The 18314-nt window shown below is 42.0% G+C and overlaps 3 protein-coding genes across 7 annotated transcripts in view; all 3 read right to left on the bottom strand.

Annotated features, from left to right (window-relative positions):
* LOC120018288 (arf-GAP domain and FG repeat-containing protein 1-like) overlaps window positions 1-6234 on the bottom strand; it is a 36193-nt gene extending 29959 nt beyond the window's left edge. Inside the window, exon 1 of one of the 2 annotated variants that reach the window (XM_038961408.1) lies at window positions 5911-6234. In XM_038961408.1, coding sequence (XP_038817336.1) covers window positions 5911-6077 — 167 coding nt within the window. In that variant the 5' untranslated portion in view covers window positions 6078-6234. The remainder of the gene's footprint in view (window positions 1-5910) is intronic. The other variant, XM_038961407.1, reaches the window with a different exon arrangement.
* A 2271-nt stretch (window positions 6235-8505) lies between these two features.
* LOC120018286 (39S ribosomal protein L44, mitochondrial-like) lies at window positions 8506-10437 on the bottom strand. 2 transcript variants are annotated; one of them, XM_038961401.1, is made up of 4 exons: window positions 10164-10437; window positions 9519-9987; window positions 9208-9386; window positions 8506-8971 (listed from the first exon to the last, which is right to left on the bottom strand). In XM_038961401.1, exons 1-4 carry the CDS (start codon window positions 10337-10339, stop codon window positions 8770-8772), a joined length of 1026 nt encoding a protein of 341 aa, XP_038817329.1. In that variant the 5' UTR covers window positions 10340-10437; the 3' UTR covers window positions 8506-8769. The 2 variants fall into 2 exon arrangements, with proteins under 2 accessions (XP_038817329.1, XP_038817331.1); XM_038961403.1 differs by having other exon boundaries at window positions 8506-8951.
* A 455-nt stretch (window positions 10438-10892) lies between these two features.
* LOC120018287 (mitochondrial fission factor homolog B-like) lies at window positions 10893-15968 on the bottom strand. Of its 3 annotated transcripts, XM_038961404.1 has the most exons (8): window positions 15800-15968; window positions 14881-15095; window positions 14499-14671; window positions 14075-14166; window positions 13137-13301; window positions 12288-12344; window positions 11864-11954; window positions 10893-11732 (listed from the first exon to the last, which is right to left on the bottom strand). In XM_038961404.1, the coding sequence occupies exons 2-8, from the start codon at window positions 15089-15091 to the stop codon at window positions 11601-11603; spliced, it is 921 nt and encodes a 306-aa protein (XP_038817332.1). In that variant the 5' UTR covers window positions 15092-15095; window positions 15800-15968; the 3' UTR covers window positions 10893-11600. The 3 variants fall into 3 exon arrangements, with proteins under 3 accessions (XP_038817332.1, XP_038817333.1, XP_038817334.1); XM_038961405.1 differs by lacking the exon at window positions 12288-12344 and having other exon boundaries at window positions 11601-11732; XM_038961406.1 differs by lacking the exons at window positions 12288-12344; window positions 13137-13301; window positions 15800-15968 and having other exon boundaries at window positions 11601-11732; window positions 14881-15091.
* Between the last annotated feature and the right edge of the window lie 2346 nt (window positions 15969-18314).

Here is an 18314-nt window from a genome sequence, read left to right as displayed (position 1 = left end):
ACTCGATCTAATGATGCAAGTACACACCTAAAACAGTTCCAATGTGTGTAATAAGAGAAAGGGGCTACTGTCCAACATTGGGGTGCAAGAACAATTCTGACTGAGCAAACCCAACACGGAGACAGGGGCACCTTAAAACCAGACTGGGAAGCAGCTAACATGCCGACTACACCGGGCACACGTTGATTTTGAACATCCACAACAGACGCAATCTGGATACGTAGGTTGAAAGGTCAGGTCCAAACATATGAACCACTCATGGACATTTAGCTAGCTAGCTTAGCTAATTTGTCCTTGGTTATAAAGATTGGGTTGTTATTTTACTGGATCTTTGTAGAATTTTGACCTATTTTGAGTCACACAAAATTGTGTGTTTTCTACTCTGACAATGAATCCACAGATAAAAGGGGAAACCCAGTTAGTTTCTAGTAATCTCTCCTCCTGTAGTAGTAGTAGTAGTAGTAGTAGTAGTAGCAGAATCAGTAGTAGTAGTAGTAGCAGAATCAGTAGTAGTTGTAAGTAGCAGAAGCAGAATCAGTAGTAGTAGTAGTAGTAGAATCAGTAGTAGTGATAGTAGTAGTAGCAGAATCAGTAGTAGTAGTAGTAAGTAGTAGTAGTGGCAGAATCAGTAGTAGTAGCAGAATCAGTACTGTAGTAGTAGTAGTAGCAGAATCAGTAGTAGTAAGTAGCAGAATCAGTAGTAGTAGTAGTAGTAGTAGTAGTAGTAGAATCAGTAGTAGTAGTAGTAGTACTAGTAGTAGTAGCAGAATCAGTACTGTAGTAGTAAGTAGTAGTAATAGCAGAATCAGTAGTAGTAGTAGTAAGTAGTAGTAGAAGCAAAATCAGTAGTAGCAGTAGTAGTAGTAGCAGAATCAGTAGTAGTAGTAGTAAGTAGTAGCAGAATCAGTAGTAGCAGTAGTAGCAGCATCAGTAGTAGCAGTAGTAAGTAGTAGTAGTAGCAGAATCAGTAGTAGCAAGTAGCAGAAGTAGTAGTAAGTAGCAGAAGTAGTAGTAGTAGCATAATCAGTAGTAGTAGCAGTAGTAGCAGATTCAGTAGTATTAGTAGCAGAATCAGTAGTAGTAGTAGTAGCATAATCAGTAGTAGCAGTAGTAAGTAGCAGAAGTAGTAAGTAGCAGAAGTAGTAGTAGCAGAATCAGTAGTAGCAGAATCAGTAGTAGCATTAGTAGTAGTAGTAGCAGAATCAGTAGTAGCAGTAGTAAGTAGCAGTAGCAGAATCAGTAGTAGCAATAGTAGTAGTAGTAGCAGAATCAGTAGTAAGTAGTAGCAGAATCAGTAGTAGTAGTAGTAGCAGAATCAGTAGTAGCAGAATCAGTAACAGCAGTAGTAAGTAGTAGTAGTAGTAGTAGTAGCAGCAGAATCAGTAGTAGCAGTTGTAGTAGTAGCAGAATCAGTAGTAGCAGTAGTAGTAGCAGTAGTAAGTAGTAGTAGTAGTAGAATCAGTAGTAGCAGTAGTAGTAGCAGAATCAGTAGTAGCAGTAGTATCAGTAGCAGAATCATTAGTAGCAGTAGCAGAATCAGTAGTAGCAGTGGTAGTAGTAGCAGAATCAGTAGTAAGTAGTAGTAGTAGAATCAGTAATAGTAGTAGTAGCAGAATCAGTAGTAGCAGTAGTAGTAGCAGAATCAGTAGTAGCAGTAGTAAGTAGCAGAAGTAGTAGTAGCAGCATAATCAGTAGTAGAAGTATTAGTAGCATAATCAGTAGTAGTAGTAGTAGTAGCATAATCAGTTGTAGCAGTAGTAAGTAGCAGTAGCAGAAGTAGTAGTAGTACTAGTAGCAGAATCAGTAGTAGCAGTAGTAGTAGTAGCAGCAGAATCAGTAGTAGCAGTAGTAGTAGTAGCAGTAGCAGTAGTAGTAGTAGCAGTATCAGTAGTAGTAGTAGTAGTAGTAGCAGCAGAATCAGTAGTAAGTAGTAGTAGTAGCAGAATCAGTAGTAGCAGTAGTAGCAGAATCAGTAGTAGCAGTAGTAAGTAGAAGTAGTAAGTAGCAGTAGCAGTAGTAAGTAGCAGTAGCAGAAGTAGTAGTAGTACTAGTAGCAGAATCAGTAGTAGCAGTAGTAGTAGTAGCAGCAGAATCAGTAGTAGCAGTAGTAGCAGTATCAGTAATAGTAGTAGTAGTAGTAGTAGCAGCAGAATCAGTAGTAAGTAGTAGTAGTAGCAGAATCAGTAGTAGCAGTAGTAGCAGAATCAGTAGTAGCAGTAGTAAGTAGAAGTAGTAAGTAGCAGTAGCAGTAGTAAGTAGCAGTAGCAGAATCAGTAGTAGTAGTATTAGTAGCAGAATCAGTGGAAGTAGTATTCTTTGGACTATGGCGGTTGGCAACCAACTTTAAGGTGCATTACTACCACCAACTGGACTGGAGTGTGGACCTCAGTTCAGCTTTCAAATCATCCACTTGGATTTATTCTCCTAAAAACCAATGAGGAGATGGGAAAGGCTGGACTTGCAGTGCATTAAGCATCAAAAATAGAACCAAGTTCTATTTTAGCGCCTGGCTACGCAGACGCTCGTTGACGCGCACAAGCAGTTTAGATTAAATGTTTCAATAACATGTATGTGTACATTTATTTTGCAATGCTTGCGTATGCAACGCAGGCGGTGTGGTCAGCATATAAGTCAGTCTCAATTCCCCTACCTCTTAATGGAGCTATTAAGGTTTTAATAGAGTAAGGGAGGGACACACACTTCCCCTTTTCTGCCATTATTAAGCTAACCATTATCTGCTAATGGACCATGACAGGTTGACCTCAGTGAGGCATTGAAGAAGGAAAGCGAAGCCCGGCGTCTCACTGGGCAGCATTGATGAATGCGGACATTACAATGAACATCTTATTGAATTAATGGCCAATGTGGTTGTGTTTCTTTCTGAACAAGGTTACACAAGTGTCTCCACAGAGGGCACGGCAAACAGTGGTGGGCTTGTGTCCTAAGGGTGAGGCTGGTGCTCAGGAACTTGTGTCAAGACACTACAGAGACCGAGAGAGGTATAGGTTGCTAACCTAGCTCTGCAGTGTAGCCTATGCAAACTGGGTGCAATTGAGTTCAGCAGAAGGCTACAGCAAACCTCATACACAAACTATGATGCTAGAGAAGAAACTGCAAATGTACTGACTAGCACAACATGGGTGGTTTTAAGCCTAACTGTGTAAGCAAGAGAAAAAACTGAAATCCCCCCCCAAAGAACTGAGAGGAAAGATGTTCTGCAAGTGATTATGAAAATATTAGCATAATGACATCATATAGATCTACTGCAGAATATTATAGGCTAGCAAAGCAGGGAGCGCTGGGTTCATTTTCATCTCATTTGTATGTTAGCAGGAATTCTTTCAATGATGAAAAAAACAAACAAGCTTGCTGCTGTTGAAGACACCGGATGTTCTTCAAGCTAGCTGCAAACCAGAAAATGGTGAACAGTACACCAGTGATGTCCTCTGTTTGAGATATGTAACAGGTCGTTCTTTACCATGCATGCAACCACCAGGCATTGTCAGATTCTGAACAAACAAGGTCAGGTTGACATGAAATAGCTGTGGCACATCAAAAATTATAGTTTTTTTTCTCTGCCTGTATGGTGTTATATATATATTTTTTAAACACACACATACATATAAATATATATATATATTTGACACACATTTCTTCAACAATATTTGACATTGCATTATTCCGGTGGTAGAAGGGAGGAGAAAAACACAGCTTCAGTCCCACTAATCCTCAAATCCCAAACTATACAGATGCTTGGTTACACAACAGTACAAGCCAGAGGTACAGCATCAACCTTGGATCACATTAATACTGTTAGCTAAATAGTGAGCCGGAAAATAGGTTTCAATGGGAATGATCAATCGTCAAATGCCGACCTGTATAGTTTGCTAGGTAGATGACACTTGTTTTATTGTGGTCAACTTTGCCTGGCTCGATAACTAGCTGAGTGGTCGACTAAAAAAATGCTAGTTTTGTGTTAGCTAGCCACCTGAGGAGCAAAGTTAGCTAGCTAGTGTGCAGGCTGGTCTCATAGACAAGACGTACCATAGTAAACCAAAATCCGTGACAGTCAAATTAGTACATGTTATGTTTGTTACGGTTACATAAAACAGAAGGTTACTTAAGGAGAACTCCACCCCCAAAAAATATATTTGGTATTTGTTTCATTAGTCCATTGTTGATATAGTCCAAAAATGTTTTGCATGTCAACAAACAAGTTTTCAAGAAATATAACTTTCAAAATACAGCCATATGATGCACTTTGCATCAAATGATGCTACATTTGACTTCATATGATGCCCGATTCTACATCGACGGGACAGCAGTGGAGAAGGTGGAAAGTTAAGTTCCTCAGTGTACATATCACCGACAAACTGAAATGGTCCACGCACACAGACAGTGTAACCCTAACCTCAGGAGGCTGAAAAAAAATGTGGCTTGTCACCGAAAACGCTCACTAACTTTTACAGGTGCACAATCTAGCGCATCCTGTCGGGCTGTATCACCGCCTGGTATGGCAACTGCACCGCCCACAACTGCAGGGCTCTCCAGAGGGTGGTGAGGTCTGCACAACGCATCATCGGGGGCAAACTACCTGCCCTCCAGGACACCTACAACACCAGATGTCATAAGAAGGCAAAAAAGATCAAGGACAATAACCACCCGAGCCACTGCCTGTTCACCCCACTTCCATCCAGAAGGCGAGGTCAGTACAGGTGCATCAAAGCTAGGACAGAGAGATTGAAAAACAGCTTCTATCTCAAGGCCATCAGATTGTTAATCAGCCATCACTAGCACAGAGAGGCGGCTGCCTACCTGTGAACGTGTAGCAACCCAAAGGTTGAGTGCTCAAATCTCATAAATTAAGGATTCTAGCTTTATTTATAATTTAATTGAACTCATTTTTTTTTTTTTTTTAAATAAAAAAAGGAATAGAGCCCTATCTATTTTGAGTGTCCCGGATTTTCGTTTAGTATGGGCGCATTCGTAAAATCATTCTGGCTAATCTACTCTGATTTCAGGGCCCTCAGTTTGCCAGAGCGCAGAATAAGTGATGAATTTACAATGCTCAACACCCGTTGAATATGGCCGGTGTCAGTAAAAGTCAGCAAAAGGAATAATTAATTGTTGCCAGCAGCACAGATACAGTCACCAACGCTAGGGCGAGTAAAATGGTCAGAGTGGTGGTATTCTCTCATTTGTGTCAGGAAGTAGTTAGCAAGCTAGCCAATTAGCTTGGGTGCTTGACTACTGTTGTGAGGTCAGAACGCTCCGTTCAACCCTACTCCTCCGCCAGAGCGTCCAGTGACCGCTCTGAATACTCTGAATTTACGAACGCCCAGAGCGCACTTTGAGCACTACAAATTTATTTACAAACACACCCTATGTTACGTCTATCCAGGTTGCAATGTGAAAAAACTGCAACAGTAGGTGACACGTTTCTTAACTATAACAAAGCACACATATCATAGTCAGACTTCTTGCCTAGACACTTTCACTTCTAGCGGCTTACCAGTTAGTTACTACTACTGTAAACTGGTTAACTGATTGGAGCCAGCTAACGTTAGCTAGCTACCGGTAAATTGCCGTTATGTGGCTAGCTAGTTGGCCACCAGCGAGCTTACTAGCCAAATAGATGATATCTGTATCTGGTTAGTTAGTAACTATCATATTATTGTACTAGATATATCGCGAAAATCTGTCTCTATTTAGTTACCTATAGCTAGCACAGCAGACACCCAACTCACAAGACAATTGCAATTCTAAATGGAAAGAGACGGGGAGGGGGTGGATAGCTAGCCTAGCTAACGGTTAGTTAGCTAACGTTAGTAAGTAGCTAGTTAGCAGACATGTTTGCGGCCTGTCAACGCGGAATGAAAAGGTCACTCATTCAATCACATGTGTACCTACAGTATGCCAGAGCAGGAGGTGCAGACGAAAGACCCCACCGTCATGTTGGCATAGGTTGGGCCGCGCTGATCGCAGTCAAAGCACTTTCTGTTGGGAGGCAAACTCGTCATTTCTCTCAGCATCTTCAGGTGTTTCTCCTCCTGCTTTCTTTTCGCACTCGCCGCCATGACTGGGACAAATAGGGGAAGAAAATAAAACCAGGGAAGGATGGGGAATTACAATTGAAGGGAAAGCTTTTGCTGCTAAACGTGTACCGACTCTGTCTGAAAGGAACGGAGTAGAGCGGCTACTTGTGCTGTCGGCTGAACAAGGAGTCACGCACTATCCGCGCTTGGTTTCCATGGGCAAACCAGCGCCACCCAGCAGCTTGACACTTATCATTGCATCATATGTCATAATTCCAGGCACATTCCTTTTCATCATACAAAGAGGAAACACCCCTCATCTCATACATCTTAAGATGTAAATCTATTATTAGTGTATCATTACATTGGAACAAGAATTAGAGGAATAGAATAGTTAGAAGAGAATAGAATTGAAGATGTCAGAGATGTGTAGAAGATTTGTATGTCACCTTAGGCGATTATGTGTTATACATTTCAATAATCATAAATTGCTTATTTATTAGTGGTGCTATTCTCATTGCTTTTCTTATCATTCAGAAAAAAACAGCACACAATGTTGAGGTACATATAGTGTGATGGACTACTGCATTGAAAGTAAAAGAAAAGGCTGCTGTGCCCATGTGAGTGACTGCGTCACATCCATGGCTCCTACTGTATAAAAACAAGTGCTGTTTATTGGAACATACATCACTGTGGCCAAGCTTCCTGCCATCCAGGACCTCTATACCAGTTAGAGAAAGGCCCTAAAAATTGCCAAAGACTTCAGCCACCCTAGTCATAGATTGTTCTCTCTGCTACCACACGGCAATCGGTACCGGAGCACCAAGTCTAGGTCCCAATGGCTTCTTTACAGCTTCTACCCCCAAGCCATAAGACTCCTGAACAGCTAATCAAATGGCTACCCAGACTATTTGCATTGCCCCCCTCCCACCCCCATTTTCTAAGCTGCTGCTGCTCTCTGTTTATTATCCATGCATAGTCACTTTACCTCTACCTACATGTACATATTACCTCGACTAATCTGTTTACCCACACATTGACTTTGTACCGGTACCCCCTGTATGTAGCCTCACTACTGTTATTTTATTGTTGCTCCTTAATTATTTGTAATTTTTCAAATGTATTTATTTGTTAGTCAGTTTATTTTAGTAACTACTTTCTTAACACATATTTTTTCTTAAAACTGCGTTGTTGGTTAAGGGCTTGTAAGTAAGCATTTGTATTCGGCACGTGACAAATACAATTTGATTTGAACTCCAAGGGTGACTAGGTCCCACTGAGTAGCCTACATCTGAGAGAAGATCTGCTTTGACAGCTTACCTTGGAGGACACTTGCTTAAAATAGGTCAAGAGTACAGGGCATATATTCATAACGCATCTCAGAATAGGTGTGCTGATCTAGGATGAGGTTGCCCCTCTTGTCAATACGATTCAAAAGTCAAAACTTATCCTAGATCAGCATTCCTACTTTGAAATGCTTTTTGAATCCGGGCCAAGAAACATTAGTCTCTCAATACAAATTTATCAGTGCAGATAAATAAGTGCAGATGTTAATTTTAAGACAAAATACAGATGAACATGAATGAGGAGGATGCAACCCCTTCTACCCTGCTCTGTGATCCTAGTGATGAATATATTGGGATGTAGGCCTATTAGGGCTGGCCTACACTTCTTGCCTGCAGATAGAGCCCTTCATTCTCCACCTAAAGCTAAATGACTGCTTTTAAAAAGAACAGACAAGAAGGAAGCTAAGCCCACAGGTTCTGCTGCCGATGCTTCGAGGGACCAGGGAGTGATGATAGCACAGTTGGCATGAAGTGGGCCGGATGGAGAGTGAAATGAGTGTATATTACACACCCACATGTAACATCACTGTTCAGCCATGCTATGTTCTGCTTGCAATCACTACAGATAAAATATTCAATTTGTAATAATGAATTACAGAATCCAAATACTTTCTGTAAAAGTAATTTGAAGTAAAAGACAGATTGCCCAGTTGAGGTCTAAGAGCAATTATCCAGTTGGTTCCCATCCTGCGCAAATAAATGCACAATAAAAGTGCATTTGCAAAGTGCCAAAACAGGTGTCTATACTGGTGTCAGACTTTTCATGGTAAAATACTGCTTTAATAAACCAGGCCAGACACTCAAGTCGAGTTCTCACTCCAAGTTCTGCCGATTGGTTGCAGTGGATAAAAGCGGGAGCCACATCTCCCACTATGGATGTCAGGGACATTGTCCTGGCAACCAATCACAGCAGGTGATCCTGACTAGCCCAAAAAAATGACCTTCCAATTTATAGTGTCGTGGATTCTGCTCTTGTGATATCAATCCAGAGATTTTCCACATTGCTAACCCATGTTTTTTTTTAGAGCAGACTAATGTCAACTGTTGTGGGACAGTCATACATCAATGAATAACACCCAATAATAAGCAGACAGGTTAAACAAAAGATGGTATAATAAACATTATTTCAAGAGACGTGCTCAGGGATACATATTTATTATGGACATAAAACATTTAGCTTTTACATCAATAATATATTACACAAAAAAAACATTATTTTGCCAAAGGACAGTCCTCTAATTTACAGGGCTGAGCAGACCACATAGTTTGGAGGGTATCCCTAGGTCTGGGGTTATGAGTCTGTGAGAGGTTGGTCCTAATAGGCTAAGGGAACCGCTTGACTTTGACCCTCTGGCATGTCATGAGCTGTCATCAACTGATGGAAGACATTATAGTGCTTGGGGTGACATGTCCTTTAGCTGCTGCTGATGGATTGAGGGTAGGACCCCGAGCTGCTCCTCTGCTGCAGAGAAGTCACAGGGTCTCCGGTTCTCAGTGTAGCCATAGATTTTCCTCAGGGCCACGCGTGCCGCCTCCTCCTCTGCAGCCAGAACGGTCTCCCCTGGAGCCTCTGCAAAAAGCTTCTTATCACTGAGGACAAACACACACACTCACTCAGTAGCATAATCAATAAACAAACTACCGGCAGAACACTACCACACACTCCATAAGTAACGGCAAGAGTTTTTCCTGATCATCTGTCCCGACCAGGGGGGAAAAGACTTTAGGTCCTGGGTCACAGCGTATTCCTGGTCAGGTCTCGGGATCAGGAAAACCTCCTGGATTTATCAGGAGGCATACTGATGGGAGTGGCCAGTGAGGCGTACCTGTACAGCCCTACAAAGTAGAGTGGGAGCACGGTGCTGGCGCCGGCCGACCTGGTGAGGCGAGGCTCTGGGAGGGCCACGTTCCTCTTGGACAGCTCCTCCACCAGCAGCCCCATGGGGTTCACCACCGACCACATTTCAAACAGGTCTTTACCTACCAACTGGGTGACAAGGAAATCCTGGTGGGAGAGAAGAGGGCATGGGAGGTGTGATCATCTTTAGATACACAAGCAATCTAATGTTCATTTGAAATGTTTAATCTTAACCGTTAGTTGGGTGTGTGTTGAAAGTTGTGAGGATCTTCCTCTTACCCGAAGGAAAAGGCCTGCTCTCTCAGGTCCACTGCTCTCCTGGAGTGCTCCGATTACAGCGAGGAACGTACTGTGCAATACTTCATCAGGGACAGGGAATTGAGCGCTCATAGTTAGGTCCTCGATGGCGAGGTTCCGCGCCACATGGCAAACTACTGGATGACTGGTCAGGTGGCCGACAATGGCGACCACTCCTTTGCTGGGCAGGCTAGGGAAGCTGGCCCTGCACCAGTCAGACAGGAAGCTCTTGGTGAACTCCAAGCCCTGTGTGTTCAGCTGAATGTTGTCCCCCAGGACCAGAGCGGCCGTTTCAGAGTCCACGCCGAGTGCCTGCCTCCTCTCTTTCTCTGACTGAATGTAACAGGGGTTCACGAAGGCTATCTTCAGCAGCTCTGGGGAGAAGTTTTCTTTAAGGCGGCTGCTGAATGCCTGGACCTCTGCATGGTAGTCCCAGTTAGGCTTTTGAGAGCTAGGAGACAGAACATAGGGAAATTAATAACTAAGACCATGGTGCATGTACCTAAGATACAGTGGTCTTCTATATTGGCTATAATATAGTAATTTCAGCTAACGTTAACCATGAGCACCAACACAAATGGCCTTGACTTGATCCCTATGATACCAAGCTATCTTAGCTAGCATTACCGTGGCTTAGGTGGTGGAAGCCCTTCTATCTTCAACTTTCTTTCCATCAAAAGAGTATATGCTTTCATCCATCGCTTCTTCTCTCGGGTCTGTGTAAGGAGTACATTTCTACAAACATGATGATAGTGAATTCCATACGTTAGCACACCACGATTTACAATGTATCCGGATGCCATGACAGTTTCTGACGGTGTGTAACAATAAACACGTTCCGGACAGCAACCCTAAAGCGCTAAGTTTGTTCCAGTTTAGAAAATGATCATAAGAGGGTTCCAACTTCCAACCATAGACGTGGTTCCAATTTACTTTGTAATAACAATATACTTCATACTAATTAAGTGTTACGGAGTAGTGACCTACATTTAGTTAAACTAGTAATTTAAATATATTTAGCAGTAGCTTGGTGTTCAAAAGGCAAAATTACACATTCTTTAACATCTGACCCAAGAGTGATATGTCCTTGCAATTTGTAGTCTATGACATTTAGATGTGATAATTGTTCATGAAGTAGTTTGGAGGTTGTGAACTACTTTTTCTAAGTAACTAGTTAATGAAGCCATATTTTTCTTAAGGGTAGCTTTAGCGTATCTTAGTTTCTTCCAGTGTGAAGTAATTGGTAGCTCCTTAAACTATATTTTCATAGTAGCTTCCCCAACACTGCTAATTAATACCGGTAACAACTAATATATCTAAACATCAGAATTTACTATTTTGTAATTTATTCAAATAAAATTGTATGAATCTCAGAATAATATGCTGGTACATTATGACTGAAAACTACAACCAATTTGGAAACATTGTGCTCCAGCCAGCGAGTTCTTGGTAAAAAGAAAAGGTAGGAACTGAAGATAAAATATGAGAAAAAGCATATCATGCCTATGGCTTGGTGGATATGGGCCATACATAATGAATCAAATGGTGTAATAGCAATAGTGTGACTGTTTCGTTGCAGTATTATACATCAATTAAACTCATGAGAAAATGTAACATTATGTATTATCTTACAATTTAACAGTAGTACTTCACAACATTTTTACATCTTTTCACATCACTCCAGTCCCAAATAAATATTTAACATATGTAGCCCATTTCGATTCGTCTCCACTGTGGCTTATTTTTTCCTTTTCTTTAGACCTCTTATCAGTTGGAAATGCCTCGGGGGCAATGATTACAACTGAGTATCATTAAGAAATATTTACAGCCGAGTCAAGCGTTGCTTCTTAAGCCCCCCAAAAATCCAATTATATAGCATTGTAAAAAAAAATTACAAGTACATGGTTACAATAAAATTAAATGCAAACAAACATCCCATTGCCCAATAGCAAGGCCATCCAGTGATGGGACTAAGTGCAGAGAGTACATTTTGCTAACATTTGACACATAGAAGAGGAGAGGCTTTGTTCTCCACTCTCCGACAGTGGATCCGAGGAAAGGGTTCTAGCGGCGGAACCAAACCCAGCTGTTGATAAGCCAGAAGGCTACGGTGACGGAGTACATGATCATCTCACGCTTGGCCCTCTCCTTGTTCTCCTCTTCTATGAGCTGGAGCCTCCGGTTTAGCTTGATGATCTACAGGCACACCAATGAAAATCACATCAACACCACCAACCAATATAGCAAAAACAAAACATGTGGGCTTAATTATATACCTTCCAGTATATCATTAAGTACAGTACAGTCTAAATGTATTAGGAGCAGACCTGCCGTCGAAGTGTTGCTGCATCTACGACAGCCATGTCATCAGGAGCCATGGAGACATCCAGAGTAGTGTCTAGAGTGGCCAGGGCAAGCCTTGGGTGAAGAGAAATAGACCAAACACATCCTGGTTAAGCATTTCTATCCATGGATCAGGCATGATGATCTTTCCGATCGTTGATCAATGATGATGTAAAAGACAGATTGTCAATCAATTATTGTCTATTATAAATAAATTGACAATACATTGACAACAGTTCAATAGACATGCATTATTCATTGCCCAACTATCTTCTCAACTATTATTGACAGCAACACTCATCCTCTTCTGACAATAACTATGGCCTATATGATGAAAGGAAAGAGGAGGAAAAAGAACGGAGAGGGAGAAAGAGAGAGAGGTGAAGTCTACGTGCCAGGTGGAGTTACCTGGATTCATGCAGAGGATTAGAGGTCAAGGCAGACCCCCCTCGCAGCGATGGCTTGCTGAAGAAGGCAGAAACAGGGAAGAGAGAGAGGAAGCAATAGAGATAGAGCAGCACGCCAAAGTACAGTGTCTCACACATGCAATCCCAAAGTCTCTCACACTCACTCTTGAAATTCATAGTTCCAATGTCTCATGACTTTGATCATACAGTGTAAAACAGACCTCTGTAAGACTACCAATATATTCATCTCCAATACACTTCTCCTCAGAGTAGACAATACACATAACTATATAGGTTGGCTGTTGACATTGCTTGAAAATGGCCTTACAGCACATGGATCGAGCAAGAACAGCACTAATTTAAAACTCTTCTGTTTCCAATGAAAATATGACTTCGCTTTACACACTACTCTCCTCTCAACCAATTCAGTCAAGCACTGAGTGAGGCCACAGCTCAATAACAGCACATCAGACAAAGTCAATCTTGATTTGCAATGACAAATAAATATACATCATGACATATTAATAGTGTTACTGAGTGTTACAAATTACCAGGTGTTCCCTACCCATTGCCCCAAAAGAAATGATTAAAATACGGTCAAGACAAATCATTTTGTTCATTGAGCAAATGTCCAAATTATACGATTATAATTTTTGTTCAATTGTCCAACAGCCGAGAACTGATTTGATGACCCTGTCCATGCGAAAGAGACAACAGCAGGGACTTCATTGCCTCAGAGAGGATTAATACAATTGTATTGTATTGAATTGAGGGGTTAATCTCTGCACGGTGAGCAGAGTGGGAGAGGTCAGCCTAGAGATGACCTGAAGAGGAGGGGTCATGGGGTCACCTGCGGTGGTTCTCGTCCAGAACCTCCAAGACCTGCTGGTAGGCCCGGCGCGTGGTGGACTGGATGAAAGAGAGAACGCCGCTAGTGCTGTACAGGTTCTGTTCGTCCTCGGCCATGGCGAGAGGGGGACAGGCGCGGAGAGGGGCTGGGAGGGACGGGGTCACACTGCCCCCACCAACATGAGTGGCCAAGCCAGAGAAAACAGAGCAGAGAGAGAGAGGGGAGAGGGGGAGAGAGAGTGAAGGAGAGGGAGGGGAGAAAGACCATCCGCACTTTACTCACTGCGCAGAGATAACAGCCACCAAAGAGTGACAGAGATGGTACTGATGGGGTGATGTCAAACAGATCATACTAGTGCACCACTGAACTATACCTAACCCTCTACCAGGAAGGGAGATACGGACACAAAAGCATGGAAAGGTCCTAATTAAGGTCCCAATGAGTCATCCCCCACAAAGATGCTCTGAACAAAACAGGATCCCTAAGGACTTTGTATAGTGAAATAAGCTTTTAACAAATTAAATGGCTCTATGCCATGTTTACTGTAATGTGCCTCTCCCTGGTACAGTATAGTAAATTCATAGGTTAATAGTGAAGAGAATTAAGAGTAAGTTTTAGTACCATGCTCAGGACAGGAGGGAGCTGCACTAATCTCACACTGACACAGAACTGCAACAGCACAGGGTGCAGACCCAGATACAACTACCAACCAAACAGGCTACAGTGGGCAACACCACAGGCTAGAAACACCCAACGAAAGCCAGATCATTATCACAACAAATGAACAGAGTGAGAGATGGACAAACAGGCCAGCAGACAGGGAAAACCACTGGACAGATGGAAGGAAGAAGAACAGGCTTGCGGAAGAGGAGAGGGGTGTGGTGGTGGATTGTGCATGGCACTACTGGGGTATGGACCACAGTTGATAGGCTACTTACGTTGAATCGTTTCTGGCAATCTGGCTATTGTGACGGACAGTGGTGTTCTCGCTGGCTGAACGTTCCCGCCGCAACCGCCCTTGCGAACGCACCTATGAGGAGTGGAGAACATGTAAATACTGATATCCTCTTCCCGTAAAATACTGAGTTTGCCATCACTTTCAAATAAACTCCCCATTGTCAGTGTAGAGGAAGTGGTTCTATGAACTATGCTCACAAGACAAATGGCTTTGCCAGAGATCTGAACATTTGTGTAAGCTCACAGAACTAATGTCTAGGCTTTAGCTCAGAGGGCTAGCACAGTCTTGAGCTGCTTGGATGACCAGGGTTTGATACCGCTTGTTCACACATGCCTGGTCCATTGCATCACCCCATCAGTACGATCTCTGTCCATTTCTAGACTCTCCCGCCCCCACTACCTTACCTCCTCACTTGGCTGGGCTGGGGCTGCACTGCGCTCCATTTCCATGAAGTCTAGTGGCCGCTCATTGAGGGTGAGGACCCGAGGAGGGGTCTTCAGGGACAGGCTCTCTAGCGGGGTGGACTGGATCAGGTCCAGATCTCTGGGTCTGGGGAACTGGGAGTCCTCACTAGCTCCTGAGAAAAGCAGTCAGGCAGGGTGTCACATAAGGGCCAATACAGAGTTATGTTCAGTAAGATTAACATCGTTTGCAATGGAAAAGGAAACTAGTATCAGTGAGAACCCCATCCATTTGAAAACAATTTATCCCGTTTCGAGCCCAATGAACATGGCCCAGGAGTATCAACACTACAGAGACCCTAGGGAGGACCAACGTAGTAGCTACCTGACATTACGATCCTCTCTGGGACCTGCATCATGACGTTGTGCAGGTCACGTGAGCCTGCCTTGGGGTTGTCATGACCGTAGGGGCCCATTTTGAGCATCTCTGGAATCCTCATGCGCTGGCTGATGCCCTCTGTGTACTCCAGCTCGTAGTGGATGCGGTTCATCTCCGCCATCTCTGCAGTAGGAGAGGGGAATGCTGCTCCGTTCATTTGGCTGGAAAATATACAAAGACAAAATATTTTCACTTTCAATATCAGCTGACCCAACTAACTGGTTACACAATATAGTTTGGGATTCCCTTTGACAACAATAAAGTAAAACTTGCTTGCCATTGTATTATCTATTAAGAGAAGAGGTCCTAAAATAAATGGTTATCCATGTAGCCACATATAGGTTTATTTTTAACTATACCCCAGGAAACCTTGACGGCGATGGTATTCTTTATGAATTAAAATAGAACGAATTCTCGTGACGCCATCATGTGATAAGAATAAAAGGACCATCTGAATCAACGGCCTGAATGCATTTCCACTCTCCAGATGAGGACCACTTACTAATACCAAATGTACAGTAGTATTTTCACCAATGAAACCAAAATAGACCTTGGATGGCTGGAATATCAACAAGCATAGCTCGCTACGTCTCAAACTGGCTAGCAAGCTAAGTTAGCTATCTAACGTTAGTTCTGTTGGTGCGCTTACTGTCTGTAATGTTTACCGAAATAAAGCCCCATAAATGCAATTCCAAGCATTATTCAGCGAGTAGCAAGCTAACTACATGACTGCGGCCTGACCAGATACTTTGAAATGTCTGTATGACAGACAGTTAGCTAGCACGTCACTAGCATGCTAGCTTTTCGAAACACCATTTCTAGCTGAACAGCAAGCTAGCTGATAGTAGTAGCTGGCTGGCCTTACCCTTTGGTTTGTTCTTCTTCCAGCAATTAAATATACGTGAAAAAACGGATATGGTCCAGCTGAAGATTCAAGGGTGCATTACAGAGGATGTAGCATCTTTAGATGTTGATTCCAGGAGTTTGAAAGGGACAACAACGTACACTACCGCCCTGAATGAATGTCATGGATGGTGGACCCAAACAGGAAGTTGTTTACGTCACATGAAAATTCTTGTTTTCCATACTGTAAAATATCTGTTATTATATCTGTGATAATGATTTCTACAGCAGTGGAAAAAGTACCAAATTGTCATATTTGAGTAAAAGTAAAGATACCTTAATAGAAAATGACTCAAGTAAAAGTAAAAGTGATCCAGTAAAATACTACTTGGGTAAAAGTCTAAAAGTATTTGGTTTTTATTTAAGTATCAAACGCAAATGTAATAGCTCGAATATACTTAAGTATCAAAATAATTTCAAATTCCTTATATTAATCAATCCAGACGGCACCATTTTCTTGCGTTTTAAATGTAAATATAGCCACTAACACTCAGACATGATTTACAAACGAAGCATTTGTGTTTAGCGAGTCTGCCAGATCAGAGGGAGTAGGGATGACAATGGATGTTCTGTTGTGCGTGCATTTGACTATTTTCCAGTCCAGCTAAGCATCCAAAATGTGTCAGGGAAAATGTATGGAGTAAAAAGTTTTTTTTTTTTTAGGAATGTAGTGAAGTAAAAGTAAGTAGTCAAAAATATAAATAGAAAAGTAGATACCATAAAAACTACTTAAATAATTATTTAAAGTATTTTTACGTAAGTACTTTACACCACTGGATTTCTGCACTCACATGGTGGGTACTTATTAACCATGGGTCAAAACATATTTAAGCAAACGTTTTTATTGTTTGATCATAAGAATGCATAGATTTTCCTAAAATGTTGCCTGACGTATTATTAACTGATACAAATGATTTAGCCTACTTATTCAGCAGTTTTATCACAATTATTTGAGGGTTTGAGCAAAAACATGTGCAGAGATTGAGAGGGAGATAGAGAGAGTTAAAGAGAGTATGGATGCAGGAGATTATAGAAGACACCGCTGGAGAAGATCCATAAGTATGGAGAGAAGGTGGAAATAAAAGAGAATGTGTTGGAGAAGGCAAGGAGTGGAGAGTGCAAAGGAGGAAATGAAGAAGAAGAAGGAGGGGTAGAAAGGAAGGAGAAGGTGGCAATGCAGAGATAGGTGGTGAAGAAGAGGGAGTAGGTAGTGATGAAAGACAAGGGGTTGGATAAGCAGAAAGAGAAACTGGAGAAAAAGAGCAAGAAGCTAGACATATTGGAGAAAGTTGGGAGTTGGAAAAGAAGAAAGAGAAGTTGGAGAGGAAGAATAAGATAGTGGAAAGGTTGAAAGTGGATGTGAATAAGAGAAGGTAGAATATTACAAGAACAGGAGAGATTATTAAACAATTAAGTGAATGAGATTGACAAAATAAAAGTAGATGTCAAAGAGAAGGCAAAGAAGGAGATGCAGAAAGTGACAGGTGGAGTTGAAGTGATTGAAGGAGAAGATGGAAAGAGAAAAAAGAGAGAAAGAAGTGGAGAGAGAGGGAGAAGTTTGAGAAGAGTAGGATGGAGAGAAAAACACACACATAAAGCCATTCATGAACCACTTTGCACTCAGCACTGTGAGCCTACATTAAAAAAAACATCTGAATTAACATCTGAGAGAACCGCACATTTGCGCTGTAGGGTAGTCTCCTATAATACATTGCAATTTATAAATGCACGATTCAATGACAACAACAGTGGAGGTCGCTGTTTCCAAATCAACGCTTTCTAATTGAATCCTCAATGAACTCCAACAAAACAACATCAAATAGTCCTACAGGTTCCAGAAATAAAGCGGGAAGGTGTCAAAAAGTCTTAGGGTTGGTAAATGTTTTTGATCTCGTAAATAAAGGTCGTAAATGGATCAATAATCAAACCAATCAGAATCTATTTAGTGTATGAAGTTAAAGTTCAATAGTCTGCACTTTTCATAGATCAAAATACACAGTTGAAAAGCTCTTGGTAGGGGAGAGCTGAGTAAAGATCGATCTCATTGGTGATGATAGGGACCCTCTAGTGCTCGTGGGTGGTACTCCGGAACTCTTGTGAATAGAGCTCGTACGACGAAGGGGGATGGATGCAAGCTGAGGACAAGAAGACCCTCTCTCAAACTCTCTAGACACGGGACAATCTGGAAGCATTGTAGTCCTGTTTCGATGCGTTCACAGTCGGAGACAGGATGCACATCATTATTTGATGGGACTATAGGAGATATTTACCTTCACCGCATCACTCTTTACTTTGTAGTCTTCCCTCTGTGAATGAATAATGTTCTTGAACGTTTTAATGTGGTGTATGATAGCACTGGACACCGCGCGCATCGCACCATCTCTGGAGTTACAACCTGACATGTGAGTGAATTAAGAGTTGCTCGAATATTGTATGTTGAATCATCTAATACATGAGCACACTACACTGTCTGTCTC

Source organism: Salvelinus namaycush, chromosome 23 (genome assembly GCF_016432855.1).
Source record: "Salvelinus namaycush isolate Seneca chromosome 23, SaNama_1.0, whole genome shotgun sequence".
NCBI lineage: Eukaryota > Metazoa > Chordata > Actinopteri > Salmoniformes > Salmonidae > Salvelinus > Salvelinus namaycush.
Note: the sequence above shows the minus strand (reverse complement) of the source record. Positions and strands in the feature narration are given on the sequence as shown.

Coding starts and splice junctions, on each gene's coding strand:
- LOC120018286 (XM_038961401.1), bottom strand. CDS start 10,339: ATGGCATCCGGATACATTGTAAATCGTGGTGTGCTAACGTATGGAATT. Junction 9,988..10,163: donor CTTCCACCACCTAAGCCACG/GTAATGCTAGCT, acceptor TCTGTCTCCTAG/CTCTCAAAAGCCTAACTGGG. Junction 9,387..9,518: donor GAGCAGGCCTTTTCCTTCGG/GTAAGAGGAAGA, acceptor CTCTCCCACCAG/GATTTCCTTGTCACCCAGTT.
- LOC120018287 (XM_038961404.1), bottom strand. CDS start 15,091: ATGAACGGAGCAGCATTCCCCTCTCCTACTGCAGAGATGGCGGAGATG. Junction 14,672..14,880: donor AGAGAGGATCGTAATGTCAG/GTAGCTACTACG, acceptor TGCTTTTCTCAG/GAGCTAGTGAGGACTCCCAG. Junction 11,733..11,863: donor CAGCAACACTTCGACGGCAG/GTCTGCTCCTAA, acceptor GTGTGCCTGTAG/ATCATCAAGCTAAACCGGAG.